The 23,700-nt window shown below is 43.6% G+C and overlaps 1 protein-coding gene across 3 annotated transcripts in view; it reads left to right on the top strand.

Moving 5' to 3' along the window:
• Positions 1 to 23,700, top strand: part of LOC127442398 (dihydropyrimidine dehydrogenase [NADP(+)]-like) — a 297,161-nt gene that overhangs the window by 145,870 nt on the left and 127,591 nt on the right. For all 3 annotated transcript variants that reach the window (XR_007897477.1, XM_051700403.1, XM_051700404.1), the window contains exon 14: positions 8,231 to 8,395. Coding sequence is in view for 2 of the 3 variants with exons in the window: in XM_051700403.1 (XP_051556363.1) it covers positions 8,231 to 8,395 (165 nt within the window). In the remaining variant the exon portion in view is untranslated. The remainder of the gene's footprint in view (positions 1 to 8,230; positions 8,396 to 23,700) is intronic.

The following is a 23,700-nucleotide window of genomic DNA, read 5'->3' as shown; positions in this document are numbered from 1 at the left end:
GCTTCAGACTCGAGTCCCGAGATGGGCATGGCGCCACGGGACACATCGCGTGGCCATAACGCCGATCTGTCACCGCCTCTTCAGTCCTTGGACCGACCTTGCATTTCTACGGGCAGGGGTTCCCCTAGAGCAGGTCTCCAGGCACGTCGTGGTTACAACAGACACCTCCAAGATGGGCTGGGGCGCCATATGCAATGGGCACACAGCCGCCGGCTCCTGGACTGGCCCGCGGCTGCGTTGGCACATCAACTGCCTAGAGTTGTTGGCAGTACTACTCACCCTGCGGAGGTTCCGGCCGTTGATCCAGGGCAAGCACGTATTGGTCCAGACGGACAACACAGCGACGGTAGCGTACATCAACTGTCAAGACGGTCTATGCTCCCGTTGCATGTCACAACTCATCCGCCGTCTCCTCCTCTGGAGTCAGCAGCGCCTCAAGTCGCTACGAGCCACTCACATCCCGGGTGACCTCAACACCACAGCGGACGTGCTGTCACGACAGGTTACCCTCAGGGGAGAGTGGAGACTCCACCCCCAGGTGGTTCAGCTGATTTGGAGTTGATTCGGTCGAGCACAGGTAGACCTGTTTGCTTCCTGGGAATCCTCCCACTGCCTGCTTTGGTACACCCTGACCGAGACACCCCTCGGTATAGATGCGCTGGCACACAGCTGGCCCCCTGGACTGCACAAATACGTGTTTCCCACAGTGAGCCTACTTGCACAGATCCTGTGCAAGGTCAGGGAGGACAAGGAGCAGATTGTCCTAGTAGCACTCTACTGGCCCACCCAGACATGGTTCTCGGATCTCACGCTCCTTGCGACAGCCCCAGGGATCAGGTGGTGAATCTGCAAGCGCTGCCCCAGGAGGAGGCAGACCCAGCCTTTGCGTTGCTGTGTCCGGTGCGAGCTTTACGCATCTATTTGGATCACATGCAGAGCTATAGAAGCTCCGAGCAGCTCTTTGTCTGCTTTGGTGGACAGCAGAAAGGAAGCGCCGTCTCAAACAGAGGATCGCCCACTGGGTCATTGATGCAATCATGATGGCATATCAGGCTCAGGATGTGCCACCCCCTGCGGGGTTACGAGCCCACTCTACCAGGAGTGTGGCAGCCTCCTGGGCCCTGGCCAGTGGCGCCTCTTTGGCAGACATCTGCAGAGCAGTGGGCTGGGCAGCACCCAACATATTTGTGAGGTTCTACAATCTCCGGGTTGAGCTGGTCTCGTCCCATGTATTGGCAGGCATGAGTAGGTAAGTTCCGGGACAGCTGGCTGGGTGTACTGCTTGCACATAGCATCTTTCCCCTCCCTTGAGGTGAAGACATGCACTCTTGACTCCCAGTCGTGTTCACAGACTGTGATCTCTGGATGACTTTCCTCCTTAGCCCTCTGGCAGTTGAGTTTGCGGAGAAACTCACTGCTGGCCCAGTACGTGTGCAAATGAGGCCTTTTACTGAGGTAGGTGCTCCACATGTGCTGGTTCCCCGAAGGCGACCCCATGTGATATCTTCCGCAAAATCCTTTCCCTGTCGGTAAACTGCCCCCGGTCGCCATGCTTTGTAGAAACTCCTCCCCCTTCGGGTAGGACCAACCATGGGACCTCTCCACATGACATACTTCCGACAAGACTCGGTAAGACCATGTGACGTATTCCACTCAAAATCCCCCCCCCCTCCTTTTGGGCAGGGTGTGGTCTCCGCGGTGTCTTCCTTTTGGGAGGACACTCCCCGACGTAGACACTTATGGCTCCCAGTCGGTTAACAGTTCCACTCTTTTTGGGGAGAAAAAAGAGGAAAAGAGGCCTCGGCTGGGCTAGCCTGTCCCTATTTTTGGGCAGTCGACTTGTTCCTGAAGGACCGTTCGACGCTCATAAGAGCGTTGGGGGAGGTTACTTGATGGCCTGGTGTGCTGGCTATGAGGCACACAGCGGTCTGCCCGTCTCGCACCGCCAGTCCACGTAACACAGTTCGGATAGTTGTGGCGTTTTGTATAGGGACCCCTAGTGTCACTACATCAACACAACATCGAGTGAGTGACAGATAGGGAATGTCATGGTTACTTTCGTAACCTCTGTTCCCTGATGGAGGGAATGAGACGTTGTGTCCCTCTTGCCACAACGCTGAACTACCCACTGAAATGTCCGGGACCTGGTCTCGGCTCCTCAGTACAAAACCTGAATGAGTGGTTGCATACCAGCTCCTTTTATACCCGTATGTCCAGGGGAGTGGCATGCAAATTCCACTCGCCAATTCCCATTGGCCTTTTTTCAAAAATGCAAAGGTTTGGGGCTCCCAAGGGTGACCCCTAGTGTCACTACATCGACACAATGTCTTGTTCCCTCCATCAGGGAACAGAGGTTACAAAAGTAACCATGAGGTTTACGGTCATGCGTCCCTTGATCTGCGGTGCACGTTAGCTTTAATGTAAGGACACTGGAAAATATTCTGCCTCAGAGAAAAGAATAGCAGTAAGAATGGATTCTCTATCCCCTTCACAACAAACCCTATGTCAACATAATGATGGCTGTAGTCATAGAGATAATTAGGCCGAATGCTTTCCTGTGCCAGCTTAAAAATGGCTAGGCCATTGCGGACTGTTTAAATGGCATGGAGAATAATATTAAAGCTTACATTTTCTTTGAGAAAAGTGAGAATGAGGAACTGAGCGGGGCAGGAGGGGTGTCGGGTTGGCAGCTCTTCTGCAAGAGGAAGAGATGGCGTAGCCACGGCATAAAGGAGAGGTGCTGGCATAAAAGGGGGATTGCTGGGCTGTGCCGGTGTGATAACCCCCTTAGTTTGCTGGAAACAACACACAGCCTCGGCTATAGCTACTGACCTTGTCTCAGCGCAAAGGAGTATCTGTGAATTCATCCCAGGCTAATGTTTGACAGGTTAATGCATGCTAATGGGCTGAGGGGAGCAAACATTATTTACTTACCATTGGGTACCCCACACACACATATTACCTTAAAGAGGGTACTCACTTTGTGTGTGTACAAGATCCAACTGAGAAAATTTACTGGCCATAAATCTGTCTTACCAGCCATGAAACTGTATTTTGTATTATTCTTTTATTAATAATTAGAGCTGTCAGAATTAACACGTTAACGCATGCGATTAATTAAAAAAGTTTAATGTGTTATTTTTTCTCAATCACAATTAACGCATTTAACGTTAATACAGCAAAAAACAGCATAAACACTGGTTGGAAGGGTGGAACCTTTGTCTGCAAGCACCTTTCTATCTTTATACACTCACAGAGCACTTTATAAGGAACACCTGTCCATCTATTTATTCATGCGATTATCTAATCAGCCAATCATGTGGCAGCAGTGTAATGCATAGAATCTTGCAGATACGGGTCAGGACCTTCAGTTAATGATCACATCAACCATCAGAATGTGGAAAAAATTTGATCTTGGTGATTTCGTGTGTGATCTGTGTTCCTCAGCATAAATCATGATTCTTCAGACCATGCTATGTCAGTCTTTCAGTCTTTAACTGTCCAGTTTTGGTAAGCCTGTGCATACTGCTGCCTCAGATTTCTGTTCTTGGCTGACAGAAGTGGAACCTGATGTGGTCTTCTGCTGTTGTAGCCCATCTGCCTCAAGGTTCAACTGCATTTGTACAGAGTGGTTATCTCTGTACAACTGCATACAAAAGCGTCTGCCAAATGAATAAATATTATCTAAGTTCCTGTAGCCTTTCTGTCAGCTCGAACCAGTCTGGCCATTCTCCGTTGACCTCTTTCATCAACAAGACATTTCCATCCACAGAACTGCCACTCATTGGATGTTTTTTGTTTTTGACACCATTCTGAGTAAACTCTAGAGACTGTTGTGTGTGAAAATCCCAGGAGATCAGCAGTTACAGAAATACTCAAACCAGCCCGTCTGGCATAAACAATCATGCCACGGTCAAAATCACTGAGATCCCATTTTCTTCCCCATTCTGATAGTTGATGTGAACATTAACTGAAGCTCCTGACCCATATCTGAATGATTTTACGCATTGCACTGCTGCCACATGATTGGCTGATTAGATAATCACTTGAATAAGTAGGTGTACTGGTATACCTAACAAAGTGGTTGGTGAGTGTATTGTGGAAGGCTTTGTTTGGAAAATGTTAATAAAGCATTATATTGTTACATATTGTTTTGTTCTCTTTCCTAAGATGGAAATAAATGTATTTTGACGGGAAAAGAAGTATATTTAGAGTAAAATTTCAGCACTTTCCAAATCTGTGATTAATCGCAATAAAAAAAAAATGATCGACTGACAGCACTGTTAAATTTATATATTTCTGTGCCTATGACACTTCGTTTTTCCACATATGCAATGAGCTAGTCTCTGTCTCTCTGTGAAACTGCGCTTGTAACATTGTGGTTTTCATGTTTTCATGTGACTTAAAGGGATGGTTCACCCAAAAATGAAAGTTCTGTAATTGTTTACTCACCTTCATGTTGTTTCAAAACCAGATTTGTGTATCCTTCAGTGGAACACAAAGGAGAGGTTAGACAGAATGTTAGCCTCTGTCCCAATTCACTTTTATTCCATACAATGAAAGTGAATAGTGACTGAAGCTAACATACTACTGTAGTGAATCACCCTGGCACCAACTGAAATGAACTGGGCCTCACACAAGACACCAAAATATGTGGTGATTTTTAATCACACTTCACTTAAGTTGTATGTGTGTGTCATTATTAATATCAGACGGCCCCTCCCTCCACCCTCGGGGCACCAGCTAAGGAGTTTCACCTTAACAGTAAAAGAATGATGCAAATGGACCATTCAATAAATTACAATTATGTAAATTAGAGTTGGTCATCTGATTAATCTGAAGGATTCGAGAGCAGCCTAACTCTTTAGAGCTCTTCTGTATCATCAACACAAGAACACACAGTTGTAATAAAATGAGAAATATTTACAAAAATATAAACAAGAATAATTACCAAAAACTACTATGTTAATAAATAATATAAATGAATAGGCAAATAAAAGTGCATAGGATGCAAAGATGCAAGTGGTTGAATTGGATGTAGCAATGGCAAAGTATGATATTATCTTATGGAAAGATAAATAGCTGTTTCTCTGTTCATTAATAAGGTGAAAACCTTATTTCTATTTAAACAAATAACTCAGTTTATTTGCTAGACATTTGATACACAGGTTATGTAATCTAAAGAAAATTAGAAAATCATAAACTGATAGTATACACTAATTCCAGGGCCTCTGGAAAGAGGTTTGGTAGTGATATTTACGTTCTCCTTGTTCGATCGATGAGTTTGGTGATGGCGACGTCTTCCACTGGGGCTCAGGGCCACGTTACTGTGTGGAAGGAGCTGGATTCTGTTTCAACAGCCTTGGACATGAAGGAGCAGAGGAATGCTGATCTCCTGGAAGCACTGAGAGGGTTCTTGCAATCTGGAACATGCAGATATACAATTCATATGTCGGTGCAAGATTCATCATCTGGAACACGTAGATGCACGAAACTTGAAGAGAGGGTTTGCTTGCCAGAGCTAAACCTTGTCGTTGTAGTTATCTCCCTGGGATAGGGATTCTGAACTTGCTGTTGCAATAGTCTCTTGTAGTGAGACTTGGTACTTGGTCAATCTTCTACTGGCTCTTGGATGGACACTGAGAATATTGGGTGATCTGTTATCCTCTCTCTCTCTGTGAAGTGGAGACTTTGCATATTGGATGGTTTGTATTCTGTTACATCTCCTACCACTCAGGCCAGAGATTCAGAATGTTGGTTATTATTCTGTTATTGCTCCCGAAGTCGAACAGCTGAGAACTCAGAACGAAGAAGTGTAGTAGTGCATCCTGTTAATGACCCTCTGAACGGGGACTAAAACACCTTTGTCTTGAGAAGTGTATCCTGTTAATGACCCTCTGGACAGGGACTCAGGACAAAGGTGTGGTCATCCAGAGGATAGTTTTATACCTTCCTGATGAGGAGGAGATTTCAGTTTGGTGCTTCTTGTTTCAGGGTTATGATTGGTTGCTGAGATCGGAGGGCGCCCACACAGTGTGGCTCACCCTCCCTTCTCTGTGTGAAACATTTGCATATTTTAAAGTACATAGTTAGAACAATGTCTTTATAGTCTCATCTATGCATTGAACCTTTTCCTAACCTCTTCAAAAATACTCTTGGCATTTTTCTGAAGATACATGTGAAGACCAGACATGATATTGAAAGATTAAATATTACGCATGCATTAATTTATACCACCATAGTTCAGTTTGTGTGAACTATTGTGCTAACTGAACAACTGCAATTTACATAAACAGATCTGTGAACAAACATAGAGTGGATGTGTTGCAGTTGGTGTCCATGTTAGGAGTAGAAGTTTGTGTGTAAAGATTTGTCTTTGTGGCTTCTTTGTTTCAACTTTTGCCACATGGTAAGTTAATGCAGCTTCGAGAGGTCTTGAAGAACTTGTATGGTCCTTAGCGCAACTCTGGTGTTAGGTCAAACCTTATGATGGGGGTTTAAGATGTTGCTAAGAAACCACTCATGGCCCGATGAGTCTTTTCCAATGTATTGGAAGATTTTTCCTGCCTTCTGAGGGGTGTCTGGCAGTTGTCCGAGCAGCTTATCTGATGGCTGTGCTTGGCATTTGTTTGTGTTGGTCCTGCCATGATCCAATAAAAATGGTGCCACTCTTCTTTGCCTTGACAGTTAGGGACAGCTGGCTCCTGGAATGTCATCTAGTCCGATTGTTCACCGCACTGCCTAACATCTCCTTCTGTGAAACATTTTCTTTATTGCATGAACTATTCCTTTAATTGCATGATTGTGTGTTTATTTCTGTTAGATTGCATGTTCCACTACTGTCCCATTACCTCACACGTCTCAGAAACCTCCAGACATTTTATCCATATATCTCCATAGTCACGACTATGCTGGCTACCTTCATAGCTGCCTTCACCATTGACAACTAAAGTGATGTATACTGCCCTGTGATTACATTCCTGCCATTAGCTTTAATGTCAGATGTTATATTAAAACAGATGGAAAACCACAGGCAACAAAATCATTGAAAGGTTTAATACATTTAGAAGCTTATCACACAGGCATTTGTGATGGGAAGGTCCTACAGTTACACTACAAACCATATTCAGTCTGTCATAATTATGAAGTTATATAATAAATATCTTCAAAATAATTATATATATAATAACTATATTCAAATGTATTCATACAAATAATTTTGAAGATGTTTCAAACAGAAAACTCGTGAAGGTAACATGGTCTGTTATCTTAATTGTTTTAAATTGTGTGACTCCTAATTAACACATGCAAATTAATTCTAATTACTCTTACTAATGGCCCATGGTTTTATCAATTCATTTATCATAGTTTTCTCCTAACTGTGACTTAAAAAGTTGAAATATGTTTGATTGATGATTGTATCATAAAAAATGCATGGTATTTGTGGAGTTTGATGTTATAATAAAGAAAATGTAAACTATAGTTCACCAAAAAAAGACAATTCTGTCATTATTTACTCAAGCCATGTCATTCCAAACTGTTATGATATTCTTCCTTCTGTGGAACACAAAAGGAGATGTTAAGCACAATGTAAGGGACTGCGAGCCTCAGTCTCCATTCACTTTCATTGTATGAATCAAAAGCAGAATCAAAATTAAGATATAGGAAAGTCATTTTGGATGAGGGTAAGTAATGACAGAATTTTCATTTTTGAGTGAAATGTCCCTTTATAGATGTGTTAGGTTTTCAAAGGAAAAATCTTTTAATTTATTTATTTATTCCTTAAAGTTTTATAAATATCTACCACCCCTGGAGTCGCGAGTTCGAATCCGGGTCGTGCTGAGTGACTCCAGCCAGGTCTCCTAAGCAACCAAATTGGCCCGGTTGATAGGGAGTCACATGGGGTAACCTCCTCGTGGTCGCGATTAGGGGTTCTCGCCCTCAATGGGGTGCGTGGTAAATTGTGCGTGGATCGCGGAGGGTAGCATGAGCCTGCACATGCTGTCAGAAGCGGAGGCAATTGAGACTTGTCCTCCGCCACCCAGACTGAGGTGAGTAACCGCGCCACCACGAGGACCTACTAGGTAGTGGGAATTGGGCATTTCAGATTGGGAGAAAAGGGGATAAAAAAAAAAAGTTTGATAAATATTCAGTTTACCGATGGCAGATTATGTTCTCTCTCTGCTAATTGCAGTTTAGTTAACATTGACAAATTTTCTCTCTCTTGCAGGATTTGGTGACCAATGTGTCACCACGAATTGTGCGTGGGACCACCTCAGGTCACGTTTTCGGTCCTGGCCAGGGCTCCTTCCTCAACATCGAGCTCATTAGTGAGAAAACAGCCGCCTACTGGTGCAAGAGCGTGGCTGAACTCAAAGCAGACTTCCCCAAAAATGTGAGTTCACTTTCAGCTCTCCGTGTGATATCTATTGTCTTTATCTCTCTCCCTCTTTCTTTCTCTCTTTCTCTCTCTCTCTCTCTCTCTCTCTCTCTCTCTCTCTCTCTTTCACTCTTGTTCCTCTAGAAGTTTTCTAATAATGTGATTCATTACTTTTGTTTCATACTTTTTGTAGCATAATCCTCTATAAAGGTACAATCTTTTTCTCTCGTTTTCTGTCTCTCAGAAATTCGAGTCACATTTGCTCTGTGCATGTTAACTGCTTCACGAGTAATTGTGTTATAGAATCACTCCAATAGAAGATTTTCCAAGGCCTTCATTCTTCTCTCCTCCCTCCTCTCTGTTGCTCCGCAGGCAGATGACAATGGCTTTTTGTAGTGTTCTTTTCATTGCAATCAGCCATCTCTTTTCTCTCTAATCATTTGCAATGAGACAGCCCGTTTGAGCACAAAATAACTTCCTCAAGTTTTGTTGCCTGCCTGCTTCACTCAAGGGTGAGATTAATTTTAGATTACGGGGTGTAATTATGAGGCACAATGTCATTTTTCCCACTAACCTCTTCAATCGCTTCTACACATGGATGTGTGGCTCTCTGCTTTCTTTTTTACCAGACTAGCCCACAACCTTAATAATCTACATAGGCACCTACCTTCTAAGGTGACCGATTTGGAACACTCAATATCTCAAATACACTTGCCATATAGACAGCATTCTGCATGGGAGACACGATTTGCAATTGATTTCAGTACATTTTTTACTTTAGCATGTTGCTAAGATAACAGAATATCATGAGAATATCATAATGAACATCTTTTTCGCATTGCGGCAATGAGATGGGGGGCGGGGGGGAGGGACTGTGTGCGTAACTGTCATTAAAAATAATAGGGACATTAGGCAGCAGCTGTGGATGGCTACAATGTTCTGTGGTCTATTGCACATATGCAACTTAACTCACTACTTCCTGATGTTGTAACCATCTACTACGGGAAGATTTCTACTTTTCCATAGTCAATGTGACAGATCAGGAAAGTAAATGTTAGATTTTTGAAGAGATGATGAAAATTGAGCTCAGTAAGTAGTAGGACTGGGTAAAAATATCGATTTTCCGATGCATCGCAATCTTCATTTGAACGATCTCGATATGGATTCTTAAATCACAAGATTAATCTTTTACTCTATGTGCAGCCCTCTACAATGAGAGGAAATCACTCGCACTTGCAACCAAATTTCGCACTATGCGACTAAAATGTATATATTTGGCAACTGGCTGGTAAATGTTCAGATTTCACTCACCAGTGAATGAATTGTGTAGTATAGTGGTGGAGTATTCAGCAGCGAGATCTTTTCACTGCGTGTTGTGAGTTAAAGTTGTTCTGTGCAATGTGTGTCCAAAGACGAGATCCATACAATCCATTTGTCATTGAATATTTTCTCTTTTAATACCCTTTCTGTATTATACATTTAGTTGTTGATCAAAAACAATAAAAAATAAACATTTAATTTTAATCATGGTTTAAGCATGGATGAGGTAAAGAAGCCATTCGAGTCCTCTCTCGTTAATATGCGCTCATTTATAGACGCTCTTTACAGAACAGCCGGTTTCGTTTTTTAGCATGTGTTCAGCAAATAAATGTAAATAACTGTAAATAATACAAATTATGCAATTATACAGTAAAAATTTAACAAAAAAATTATATATGCAATGTAAAATCATATTTATTGATTGAATATATGCATTTGTTCATTTTTTTTTTTTTAAGGTAAATTGTGACCAAAATGATGAAAAATTATAATTAGTAAAATAAATATTTTTTTAATTTTGTATATTTAACAGCATTAGCTGGAAGAGAAATTCTTTCATTTGAATTTATATTGAATCGAAGTGAATCGACATGAAAACGGAATCGAATTAAATCGAGAGCTTGTGAATCGGAATCAGATGGAATCGGAAATCTGTATCAAAACCCAGCCCAAGTAAGTAGCCTAAACATCCGCAAAACTCATATGTTACATTTACTACCCATTGTTGGAAAGAATAGACTTTGAACAAAAAAGCTCAGTTATATCAATACTAATATTAATAATAGGTTTTTAGACTCATTGATGAAATTGAAAAAATTATTCTTTTGACAATCGGTTATCTTTTAACACTACAAGCAACACTTTTAAAGTGCATTCATTTGTTCTTGAATGAATCATCGATTGCTCCTTTCGCCATCCTCTATTGCTTAGTGATTTTTGCGTTTCTGTCGCTGTAACTGTCTTGTCTGCAGCTGTTGCTTAAAACGTCCTGGTTACTTGCGTAACCTCCGTTCCCTGATGGAGGGAATGAGAGGTTGTGTCGATGTAGTGACACTAGGGGTCACTCTTAGGAGACCGAAACACCTCTGGTCTTTGAAAAAAGGCCAATGAAAATTGGCGAGTGGTATTTCAATACTACTCCCCCGAACATACGGGTATAAAAGGAGCTGGTATGCAACCACTCATTCAGGTTTTGTGCTGAGGAGCCGAGACAAGGTCCCGGCCATTTCAGCGGGTAGTGCAGCATTGTGGCAGGAGGGACACAACGTCTCGTTCCCTCCATCATGCCGTAGCCGTGCTGAGTTCAGGGACATCGAATCACTTCCCTGGCTCCTTGTGACCACCCCCGGAACAGCCTGGGACGGGGGAGGAAGAGTGGAGACTGTCACATCGGGGGCGGATTTGTGCCACAGCTGGGCGCGCAGGGGCGGAGAGACCGCCGCGATTCAAAATTTCTGTTGCTGTGAATAGGCATAAAGTTAAAGATGACACATTTCTTTAATATTTTAAGCAATTTTACTTTTTTATTTCCATCTTTTACAGTTTCAAAAAAAATAAAAAGGAAAAGGGCCCGAAGCAAAAATTTGGGCACCCTGCATGGTCAGTATTTATTGACACCCCCTTTGGCAAGTATCACAGCTTGTAAATGCTTTTCGTGGCCAGCTAAGAGTCTTTCAATTCTTGTTTGGGGGATTTTCACCCATTCTTTCTTGTAAAAGACTTCTAGTTCTGTGATTCTTGGGCCATCTTGCATGCACTGCTCTTTTGAGGTCTATCTACAGATTTTCGATGTTAAGGTCGGGGGACTGTGAGGGCCATGGCAAAACCTTCAGCTTGCGCCTCTTGAGGTCGTCCATTGTGGATTTTGAGGTGTGTTTAGGATCGTTATACTGTAGTAGAAGCCATTCTCTTCATTCAGACTTTTTACAGATGGTGTGATGTTTGCTTCCAGAATTTGCTGGCATTTAATTCAATACATTCTTCCTTCTACCAGTGAAATTTTCCCCTGTGCCACTAGCTGCAACACAAGCCTAAAGCATGATCGATCCACCCCTGTGCTTAACAGTTGGAGAGGTGTTCTTTTCATGAAATTCTGCACCCTTTTTTCTCCAAGCATACCTTTGCTCATTGTGGCCAAAAAGTTAGATTTTAACTTCATCAGTCCACAGGACTTGTTTTCAAAATGCATCAGGCTTGTTTAGATGTTCATTTGCAAACTTCTGGCGCTGCATTTTGTGGCAAGGACACAGGAAAGGTTTTCTTCTCATGACTCTTCCATGAAGGTCATATTTGTGCAGGTGTCGCTGCACAGTAGAACAGTGCACCACTACTCCAGAGTCTTCTAAATCTTCCTTAAGGTCTATTGCAGTCAAACAGGGGTTTTGATTTGCCTTTCTAGCAAACCAACGAGCAGTTCTCTCTGAAAGTTTTCTTGGTCTTCCAGACCTCAACTTGACCTCCACCATTCCTATTAACTACCATTTCTTAATTACATTACGAACTGAGGAAACGGCTACCTGAAAACACTTTGCTATCTTCTTATAGCCTTCTCCTGCTTTGTGGGCATCAATTATTTTAATTTTCAGAGTGCTAGTCAGCTGCTTAGAGGAGCCCATGGCTGCTGATTGTTGGGACAAGGTTTGTGGAGTCAGAGTATTTGTAAAGCTTTGAAATTTGCATCACCTGGCCTTTCCAAACGATGATTGTGAACAAGCCATAGCCCTAACAAGCTAATTAAGGTCTGAGACCTTGGTAAAAGTTATCTGAGAGCTCAAATCTCTTGGGGTGCTTTTGCATGGTGCTCCTTTCCTTTTTTTCACTCTAAAATTGTGCTAAACAAAAATAATACACTAATCTTGCTTAAAATGTTGAAAAGAATGTTTCATATTTAACTTTATGCCTTTTGGAGATCAATTCATCTTCTACTCACTTAACTATTCACAGCAACAGAAATTTTGACCAGGGGTGCCCAAACTTTTGCATGCCACTGTATCAGTGGTATAGTCGTGGCCATACGCACGTATACGCCATATACTTACTTTTTTCCCAGGACTGTTTGCGTATAACAACTTCTAAGGATCAGTATTTGCGTATACCCTCGGTATACCCACTTGTTTTGCTGCTTCAGAAGTCCATAATCTACTGTCGTGTTAGTTTCCCTTTAACTGTATTGGATGCTGTTTTGTGAAACTGGAGATTCTTTGTTGTAATTGGTGCATTATCACTTGAATTCTACCATTCCCCGACCCTGACAACCGTTGTCACCGCCATCATCGACTGAGGGAATTTATGACAGTGAGTGGAGAGAGTCACCCTCATGCTGAAGCAGTATCAGGTGAAATTAATTAACAAAATATGCCAAACGTCCTGTAAAATAAGGAATCGTCCCGTAAAATTTTAAATCCCGCCTTTTGAGTGAAATCCATACACAATGCCGTTTGTCCCGGCTTTTAGCGTCACACACCCAAACTGCTGAGAATGTTTCACAAATCGAGAGAAATTGACCTGAAACATACCTTTCGTGTGAGTTGTGTGAAATATCAGCTTTTGCTTTACACAGACGATCAGTGACAATCAGCACATGTTTTCTGTCTTTACACACAGCTTTGTGTACAGACCCTTCTTGTGTATAATACGTTTCAAGACCATTGGCCATTCACAATTCAAGTTATTAGGTGCTGAAATTTGATTGGCTGCTGACAGCCATTTTGGTTGATTTGTCGAATCGATATGTTAAGGATATGTTAGCATTGAAACAAATAAGGTGCATATTTAATTTAAACTTAGTGGACAAAAGACTGCAGAGTTATGGCAGTTTTTTTGTTGTAGTGCCCCCTATGGGCAGAATTTAACGAAAATGTGCGTGCATCCTCAACATGGCCTGCTGACTATGTGTACTGGGTTTTGTTAAGTTTAGCCTTTGCAATGAGTAGATGATGAATCAAATTGCGTTCTACCGAAGAAACTGAATCGCTAATATCTTCGTGACGATTTGACGTATCGATAACTTTTTGTCAGGAGGGTCTGTAGATGTACACCAATTTTCATGTGAATCGGACAATGGCCTGGGACAGCGGTCACCAATTAGCGCAAACCCCTAGCGCTAAATGTTCTCTCAGGGGATACCCCTGAACCCCCAAACAATATATTTCCTTAATAGTCACAAGGCCTCCTATGCTCCTTGAGTATCTAAAAATATTCAAAACACAAATACTGGAATGTTGTCTTTCAGCTTCAAAATGAACAGTTGATTTTACCTTTTAATATTTATAACAAAGTGCTCTCAACTGATGAACAAATTGAAATATTTTAATCTTTTGGTAGAAGATCCCCCAAACCCCACTACATTGGCTTTTTCTCTGGAGGCCCAATGTCTTAATCCTTGCCCAGTTTTAAAGACACTGTTTTGCCTGTTTTTTGTTTTTTTTTTTCTCTTCTTTTAGAGATGATATGCAAAAATAGGATTTTCTTAAAGAGGACCTATTATGCTTTTGGGGATTTTACCTTTCCTTTAGTGTGTAACATAGCTCTTTTTGCATGTAGAAGGTCTGCAAAGTAACAAAGCACAAAGTCCATGCAAAAGGGAGTTAATCTCTCCCACAGACAACACTGCTCAAGAACTACAAGAAACTGCTGGATTGTAGTCCAGCCATTTCTTCCATAAAGTATCTACATCACTATGTAACACATTTGCATAATGCCCGCCTAAGGGCTACTTTGGCCCGCCCTCAAACAAAGGTAGTTATAGCAGAGGCCAGGATGAGTTGGGTTAGTGTTGTCGCCATGTCGAGAAGATGCTGTTTTCTTCACTGCAAAAGCAGAACTTCTTTGTTTGGACTTACAAAGGCAGACAAATTGAAGAATCAGTGGTTAAAATTTATTTTAATTATGTAGCAGTACAACCACAACCAATGCCGGATTTTCAAGACTGTTACTCCTGAAAGATGGTGCAGTTCCCACTTTGTTGGGACAATCTGGCGCTTCAGGATCACAACCTGTAAGTATGTTTTATTTTTCAAAAGTTTCAAAGCCGGAATTTCACAGAATTGTAGGAATGATCCATTTATGATATGTACAGAGTTGCAGTTCCACTACTCTCTATACGCAGATTACACAGTCTACAGTAATAGTAAAGTACAATCTATAGTAACAGAACCTGAAGCTCCTGACTCATATCTGCTTGATTATATGCACTGCACTGCTGCCACACGATTGGTTGATTAGATAATCGCATGGATGATTGTTGGTGCCAGATGGGCTGGTTTGAGTATTTCTGTAATCGCTGATCTCCTGGGATTTTCACGCACAACAGTCTCTAGGATTTACTCAGAATGGTGCCAGTAACAAAAAATATCCAGTAAGGGGCAGTTCTGTGAACGGAAATGCCTTGTTGATGAGAGAGGTCAACAGAGAATGGAAAGACTGGTTTGAACTGACAAAGTCTACGGTAACTCAAATAACCGGTCTGTACAATTGTGGTGAGAAGAATAGAATCTCAGAATGCTATTCTGAGATGCGGGTTGGCACTATTTTGGCAGCACGAGGGGGACCTACACAATATATATACTATATATATATATATATATATATATATATATATATATATATATATATATATATATACATTTGATTTATGTATTTTAAAACATTTATTTTGCCTCTTCCTCCGCTTGAAAATATTATTTAACTGAGCTTGCCACAGTGCATTTTAGGATTGCCCTCTCTGTGAAAGATAAATATGATGAGCCCCGTTCACACCGCAAGCGACATTGTCAAATGATATCACTAGTCCCTGTATTGTGAAGTCGCTAGTGGACGTTTCTACTGCTGTCGCTCTAACATTATTGGTGAAATTATAATAATAGAAACATAATGCAGGGTAAATAATTTTTATATAAAATACAGCAGTGCTCATTACATCATATCATTAACGAGATGACCGATCTATCAATGCATGAATCAAACTCATTCAGAATACAAACAGATTTTTAAATCTTTTTTTATTTAAACAAATATGTGGTTACAGACAAATCATATAAAACAATAAAATTGCTCACAGTAACTTCTCCGTCTTATCTGTCCGCACTCGACACCAGGGAGACGGATGATGTGAGCTCCACTGTCTTCACTTTCATTGGTAGACCTTCTCAAATGTCTCTCGTCATTTGCATAAAGTTAAACTTTTCTCAACTTTGTCTGTCGCTCACAAGCTCACATGTTGTCACCAGCGGTTGCTGTTGCTCGTGTTGCCAGAAGTTGCTTTTCTTTCATTGAATATGAATGACATCCTGTCGCTCTGTTGCTGTGTGACGCTGGTGATGTGAACAGATCTTTAGAATTTGCCTGTAAGAAAGTATCTTAGGAGGCAGCTTAATTAAGATCTACCTTTTGGAACACCCTACATGTCAGGAGTGTGGCTATATGATGCCATAAATTGCTGCAGCTCACTATTTTTTGGAACAGAGCATATTCCTCTGTCCCTATCTCTCTTTCTCTCTCACTATTTCTCTGTCTTTCTGTCACATATCCAGTGAAATGAATGTAATTTACATGCAGAATAGTTCAGCAAGACTCTCATTGATGATGCTCATCGTTTTTGGTTAGGTCACGGCTATTCACAACAGCCATTATCCCCATTTACTATTTACAATTTCCATTTTTCCCCAACGCTCCTCGTCAGCGTGTTGTGACCCGCACGGGTCAGCATCTCCTGCGCTCAGCACACTTCAGGGAACGTTGAAGTGTGTGTTTGGACGAGCTTATCACGGCGTGTGACTGGCTCGTGGTCAGGGGTTATGGGCGCACACATTCTGGATTAAATTAATACTCAGAGAAGCGTAATGAATAACAAAACCACCGCAATGATGTCAAATTACATCGGCTCACACATTTCAGCCCTGCAAACACGTTCTCTGTGAGCCTCATGAGCGTGACAGACTTGCGAGAGGTTAGCGGCACACCTGCGACTGAAGGAGAAAAAATGTGGTGCGTGGAGGAAGGTGATGCTACATTGAACCGGACCCCTCCCCCTTCTCTCTTTTTTTTTAATTTCCTCGGATCAGTTGATGATTGACAGTTTCCACAGTGATGGGGGTCCCTAGAGAGGCAGTGTTGCCAGTGTTGTTGGATGGGCTCAGTTACCTCAGCACAGTGTTATTAAAGCGATAACAGGGTGATTCCTATGCTTCTCAAAGATGGAGCCTGTCTTGCTTACCCTCTTTCTCTCTATCTCTCTCAGTGTCTCTCTCTCTCTCTCTCTCTCTCTCTCTCTCTCTCTCATGGCATGATTGTGTTTAAATACAGTATTACCAAAACATTAATACACACAACAAAAGCAGTGATAGGATAAAGAAAAATAAAAAAATAATAACAGAAATAATTATAAAAATAAAATAAGGGGCCAGTAATATTAATTATAATAATATGAATAATTATAATAATAAAAAATTAAATAAAATATAAAACATATAAAAAATAAATAAAATAAACTTTCAACAAGACATAAATTAACAAATTTGTGCGCAGCTCAAAACAAAATTTTGCTGCAACTGTTAAAAAAAAATAGAGCTGTCAAAATAAATGTGTTAAAGCATGCGATTAATTTAACGTGTTAATTGTTCTTAATCGCGATTAACGCATTCACCGTTAATACAGCATAAACCAGTATAAACACTGGTTGGGAGGGCGGAACCTTTGTAATGTGTTGATGTGTCCACCCGGAGTCATTACACTGACGCACACTTCACAACACGCACACAACTGTGATCCTGGCTGTGTCTGAAATCGTTCACTCATTCTTATTATAGTGAATGACAGTGAATGCTCTATATCAGCAACGAGTGAGTGAATTCGGATGATGATGTATCCACAGAGTGTCGAAGAAAGTGATGGAGCTGACTTCATCACATATGTACTTTTATATTACATGTACATTACTTTGCAAAATAATAATAATAATACTTGTTATTCTTAAATAAGATGGCATATTAATACAATAAATCTTCATTCTGTTTGTCAGTTTTTCATAATGATTTAATTAAAACTACATCAATTGAATTAAATACATAATACGTACATTATTGTATTTACTTATTATGTTTTAGTATCTAGTATCTTTAAATTCCGAATCAACCTGGGTAGCGTTTCTGGGCGCAGAGATGAGAAAACTATGGGAACATAACACCCTCATATGACCAAAAAACAGAACTGAAGTTGTCATTACCTCTGTGTGAAAACCAAATATTTGAATCATCCTCTAAATTATCATTGCCACTGTTTGCAGTCTCCTGAGTTATATCATCTTGAGTTATATATGAGAAATATTACCTCAGTTAATTTTTTAGTGAAGAAAGTGTTCTTAAGCTTAACGGAAAAATATAACTCCACATCATAACATCATCTTTATAAATAAATTATACATCTTAAAATGTATCTGTGTGATTTTGGCTCACTACATTTTATTATGTTATTTTAACCAAGTAATATTTTTCAAAAAGTAAAACAATACAGTCAGTATTAAATAAAACATTGCGGGAATAAAGGAAGCTGTAAACTAGCGTCTCACGCTCGCTCTCACTTTCTCCTGCACGCGCTCCCTCTTCCAGCTCGTCAGTTCTCCCTGCAGTGGAATATGGGCAATAAACCGTCAGCAAGTGTACATCCGATGTACACTCAAAATCAGAGTGCATTGTGGGTAAGAATGAGTGAACGAATGTAGGGAACAAGTAGTTCACTCAGAACACTTCTACAAAATGGCCGACACACGAAATAGTAAACTATATAGACCATTTAAAGGACTGTTTGTTGGTAACGTCAAGTGACATCATTGTTCCATGAACATTTGCTGCTTGTCAAAACAGAGACTTTTAAGCAGAGACAGGCCAATTCTATTCAAATGAATAGGAGAAATTGGAATGCCCAATGGCAGCCAACGGTCAACGGATGTAGAAAAGAAGTCCCACCTTACAGGTAAAATAGCCAATCACCTTTTAGGTACAGATTTCGCCTGTCAATCAACGTGAGGATGTGCATGTGCATTAGCTATACAAGACGGTAAAAATGCATTTTTTGGCATTATCTGAGTTAAAGATGCAGAATTTAATTTACCAGTTGTGGTGGAACGACATGCCCCTCCCATCTGTGTCAGTGATATAATGCTGGGGCAAGGAGCTCTTGACTATTTGCTGTACAAAAAAGCCCAGATAGAACTTGTGACAGAAAAAGTATTTTTCAGCCTAAGGAAGGCACATTTCAATTACCACAGAAGCACGGCAAGTGTTAACTTTCATAAAAACGCAGAATGAGACTGTGACACTGCTTCACAGGCAGAAAGGAAGGAGAACATGGGGAAGCTTTCTCTCTCTCCGGACGGACGCTTTACCACGCCCCCGCTGCCACATATCCCCACCGCCCGACTCAGGCTGGGGAGGCATCCGGCCTGCCTACCACTCCCCCCCATTTCTGGAGAGGAAGTCGGCGACAGCCATCTGCGCTCCCGGTCTGTGGACCACCTTGAACTTAAACGGCTGAAGAGCCAGATACCAACGGGTGATCCACGCATTGGTATCTTTCATGTGGTGGAGCCACTGGAGTGGGGCGTGATCCGAGCAGAGGGTGAAGGCCCACCCCAACGGGTAGTACCGGAGAGTGAGGACCGCCCACTTGATGGTGAGACACTCCTTTTCCATGGTGCTGTACTTAGTCTCCCTCAGCGAGAGCTTACGGCTAATGTACAGGACTGGGTGCTCCTCCCCCTCCACCACTTGCGAGAATACGGCCCCCAGCCCTCTGCCTGAAGCATCCGCCTGCAAGACAAATGGGAGAGAGAAATCGGGTGAATGTAAAAGCGGCCCCCCGCAAAGCGTGGCTTTCACTTGCATAAATGCCTGTTGACACTGCTCCGTCCACTGGACCGGGTCTGGAGCTCCCTTTTTAGTGAGACCAGTCAGCGGGCTGGTGACGTCCGAATAATTAGGCACGAATCTCCTAAAATAGCCAGCCAGCCCCAGGAACTGTCTCACCCCCTTTTTGGTCTTGGGCCTCAGGCAGGCCGCAATCACCGCAGTCTTGTCAATTTGGGGACTCACCTGCCCATGGCCCAAGTGGAACCCCAGATACTGTACCTTCACCCGGTTTGCTGTGAGTCTGGCCCGTCGCAGCGATCTCAGAACTGCCCTCAGATGTTGCATGTGCTGCTGCCAATCATTACTGTAAATGATGATGTCATCCAAGTATGCAGCGGTGTAAGTTGAATGCGGTCTGAGAATTCGGTCCATGAGATGCTGAAACGTAGCCGGGGCTCCAAACAAACCGAACGGAAGCATCATAAATTGGTGTAATCCAAACGGTGTGGAGAAAGCTGTTTTTTCACGGAAAATTGGTGTCAAGGGGATCTGCCAATAACCCTTTGTCAAATCCAGTGTCGAATAAAATCGAGCAGTGCCCAATTGATCGAGCAACTCATCAACACGAGGCATTGGGTAGGTGTCAAATTTAGACACCGTGTTGACTTTTCTATAATCCACACAGAAACGTACAGACCCGTCACTCTTAGAAACAAGAACAACCGGGCTGGACCAATCGCTGTGGGATTCCTCTATTACCCCCATATCAAGCATTGCATCCAGTTCATCCCGGACAATTTTCTTTTTGTGCTCGGGCAATCGGAGGGATGGCTACGTACCTCCTCCCCCGGCTCGGTCTCGATATGGTGTTGGATGAGGTTCGTGCTACCCGGTAGAGGGGAAAATACATCTGCGAATTCTTGTTGAAGTTTGACAACCTCTGCGAGTTGTACGGTGAGCGGTGGTTTCCGCAAGTGAAATGATTGTGTTTCGTATTCACCTCCGGCCCGAGCTCCGCCCTCTCTGGAACTACCATAACCAGTGTCACAGGGACCGCCTCCCTCCATAATTTCAGGAGGTTAAGGTGATAAATTTGAGGTGTGCCCCCTCTATCGGTTCGCTTTACCTCATAATCGAGATCCCCCACTCGTCATGTGACCTCAAAGGGTCCTTACCACTCGGCGAGTAATTTGGAGCTCAATGTGGGGAGTAATACGAGTACTTTATTTCCTGGTGCAAATTCCCGCAGCCGAGTTCCCCTGTCATACAGCCGGCGCTGTCGTTCTTGAGCTTGGAGCAAATTCTCCTGTGTTAGTTGCCCCGAGGTGTGGAGTTTTGCTCTAAGATCAAGAACGTATTGAATTTCATTCTTACTGTTTGAAGGTCCCTCCTCCCAAGCTTCGCGTATGACATCAAGCACGGCACGCGGGCACCGCCCATATAGCAGCTCGAATGGGGAAAATCCCGTGGAGGCTTGTGGGACCTCTCGTACTGCAAATAACAGAGGATCAAGCCATTTGTCCCAGTTTCTAGTATCCTCGTGCATAAACTTACGAATCATATTTTTAAGGGTTTTATTAAATCGCTCGACCAGGCCATCTGTTTGTGGATGGTAAACACTGTTGCGAATTGACTTAATGCCCAATAATTTGTAAAGCTTGCGTAGTGTTCGTGACATAAAGGTTGTGCCCTGATCAGTGAGGATTGCTTTCGGAATCCCCACCCGGGAGATTATTTTGAAGAGTGCCTCCACAACATTACGTGCTGGGATGCTGCATAGAGGCACTGTTTCCGGATATCGCGTTGCATAGTCCACTAGGACTAATACAAAACGATGTCCGCGTGCTGACCGCTCTAATGGCCCGACGAGGTCCGTTCCAATTCTCTCGAAGGGGACCTCGATCAGCGGAAGGGGGCGCAATGGCGCTTTTGGGGTGGCCGGTGGATTCACCAACTGACATTCGCGGCATGCCGCACACCACCTGAGGACATCGCCGCCAATGCCTGGCCAATAAAAACAGGCTATTAAGCGGTTCAGTGTTTTTCTCTCCCCTAGATGACCCACCATGCGGTTATAATGAGCCATCTGGAAAACCATTTCCCGACGGCTCCGCGGTATTAAGAGCTGGGTTGTATCTTCCTTTGTTTGAGCATCCTGCGTCACTTTATACAACCGCTCGTTTATAATTGCAAAATAAGGATATGAAAGTGCAACATTTGGTTGGAGTTGTTGACCATCGATCACTCTCACTTGGTCAAAGGCGTGCTTGAGGGTCTCGTCTCGCGACTGCTCCAAAGGAAATCCCCTTTGGGAAATTCCCTGAGGATGGGCGGGGCTGCAGCCTCACCTCCCCCCCCCACGTCATCCTGACGTGGAGCTGACGAAGACGGCCCTGGCTCCGCCTCCCCTGCCAGAGCGTCACACATTTCACATCTCATCAGCGGATGGGTGAGGCAGGAACTTACCGCGGCCTCCACTCTGTTTTGTTCCCTGAAATTTAATCACGAGGGTCACCACAGGATAGTTGTGAATATCTCCAAGCACACACTTCACCCTCACCATTTTAGCTGTGCCCAAAGCCTCAGGTTGAACCAAGTGTTGGTGGATAGTGGTTTGATTACAACCCGGGTCCACCAATGCTTTGTAAGTACCTCCCTTGACACTTACTGGTATCCGGTACGCTCCGGTTTGATCGGTGGCAGCCTGCGGAGTGTCAGGGATCCGGACCACCATTCCCAGCTCCATCACAGGGCACTAATCCCGGATCCCCGCAACTCCACAGACTGGCCCAGGCGCCACGCCCGCACCTGCGAGGGGGAGAGCGGCGGGGCACTGTAGAGGTAGGGGGTGGTTTCCACTTCCTCGTGCGGGGAACTGGCCTCGGTGGTGGAGCTCCACACCTCCGCGGGGCAGGAACAGGCTCTGGGGAAAGAGCAGAGTGAGAGGGAAGGGGGAGAGACACAGGGGGAGGGGGAAGAGAGGGAGAGAGAGGGGATGGCTCTTCCACCCTCGGGTACACCACCAAATGGTCCTCTGCAAGCTGGACAGCTTCCTCCAGCAACGCCAGGTGGTGTCACTGGACCCATTCTGCTGTCCCCGGTGGCAGTCGATGAATCAGCTGCTCCAGTACCACCTGGTCGATCACTCCCCCGACGTCACGATTCCCTGCCAGCAGCCATTTCCGGCACGCGTCTCGGAGCCGTTGGGAAAAAGCAAATGGGCGGTCGGTCTTCCCCAGCTTCAAGGTCCGGGACAGCTGGCGATACTGTTCCGGGCTACGACCCACCCGCTGCAGGATAGACTTTTTCAGATCATCATAGGCCAGGAGATTATTCGCCGGCAACTGTTGGGCGGCAAGCTGAGCTTCCCCGGACAGCAATGAGAGGAGCCTGGCCGCCCACTAGTCACGCGGCCAGCCCCAGATCTCTGCGGTTCTCTCAAATAAGTCGAGGAAACCTCAGCATCGTCTTTGGCTCCCATCTTCAGGAATGTGTGGGGAGGCAGTTGGCTGCGGTGGTCCGGGGTCGTGGCTCTCTCTTTCTCCTGGCCAAGGAGGCTCCAGATCGCGTCCTCTGCTTGAGCTCGTAGGATCTCAAAGAAGCACCGTTCCTGGTCTTGGCGTAGCTCAAGCAGGGATTTCTTGTTGGACTGATGCATACTGGCGAGGGACTGGAGGATCTCGGCCACCTGGGAAGACTCCATGGGGCGTACTTCAGTTTTTATCCCGGGTTTCAACACCAGTGTGACACTGCTTCACAGGCAGAAGGGAAGGAGAACACAGGGAAGCGGGGTTTACAGGTTCAGGTAAGAGTTTTAATCGGCCACTTCAGTGCTTTACAGTTTCACAAACTCATCAGCTTCACAGGCATGTAGTCACTTAAACACATCAGCTTCACAGGTACATAGTTAATTAAATCACATCAGCTTCACAAATACAATAGATTAAGCACAATAGCTTCTGTAGCACCGTGGCCTTCCTTGTGCCAGACTCTCTCTCACTGCTGCTGGTGGGGTGGCTGTTTATATGCCGCTCTCCCCATGCTCACTGGAATTAGAGCCAGGTGTTAAACAGTCTAGCTCAGGTGCAAGCGCCCTTACCGCTTTCTCTCTCTCCGGACGGACGCTTGACCACGCCCCCACTGCCACAGAGACGTTGT

The sequence above is a fragment of the Myxocyprinus asiaticus genome, chromosome 6, assembly GCF_019703515.2.
Source record: "Myxocyprinus asiaticus isolate MX2 ecotype Aquarium Trade chromosome 6, UBuf_Myxa_2, whole genome shotgun sequence".
NCBI lineage: Eukaryota > Metazoa > Chordata > Actinopteri > Cypriniformes > Catostomidae > Myxocyprinus > Myxocyprinus asiaticus.
This window is presented reverse-complemented; position numbering and strand designations above follow the sequence as displayed.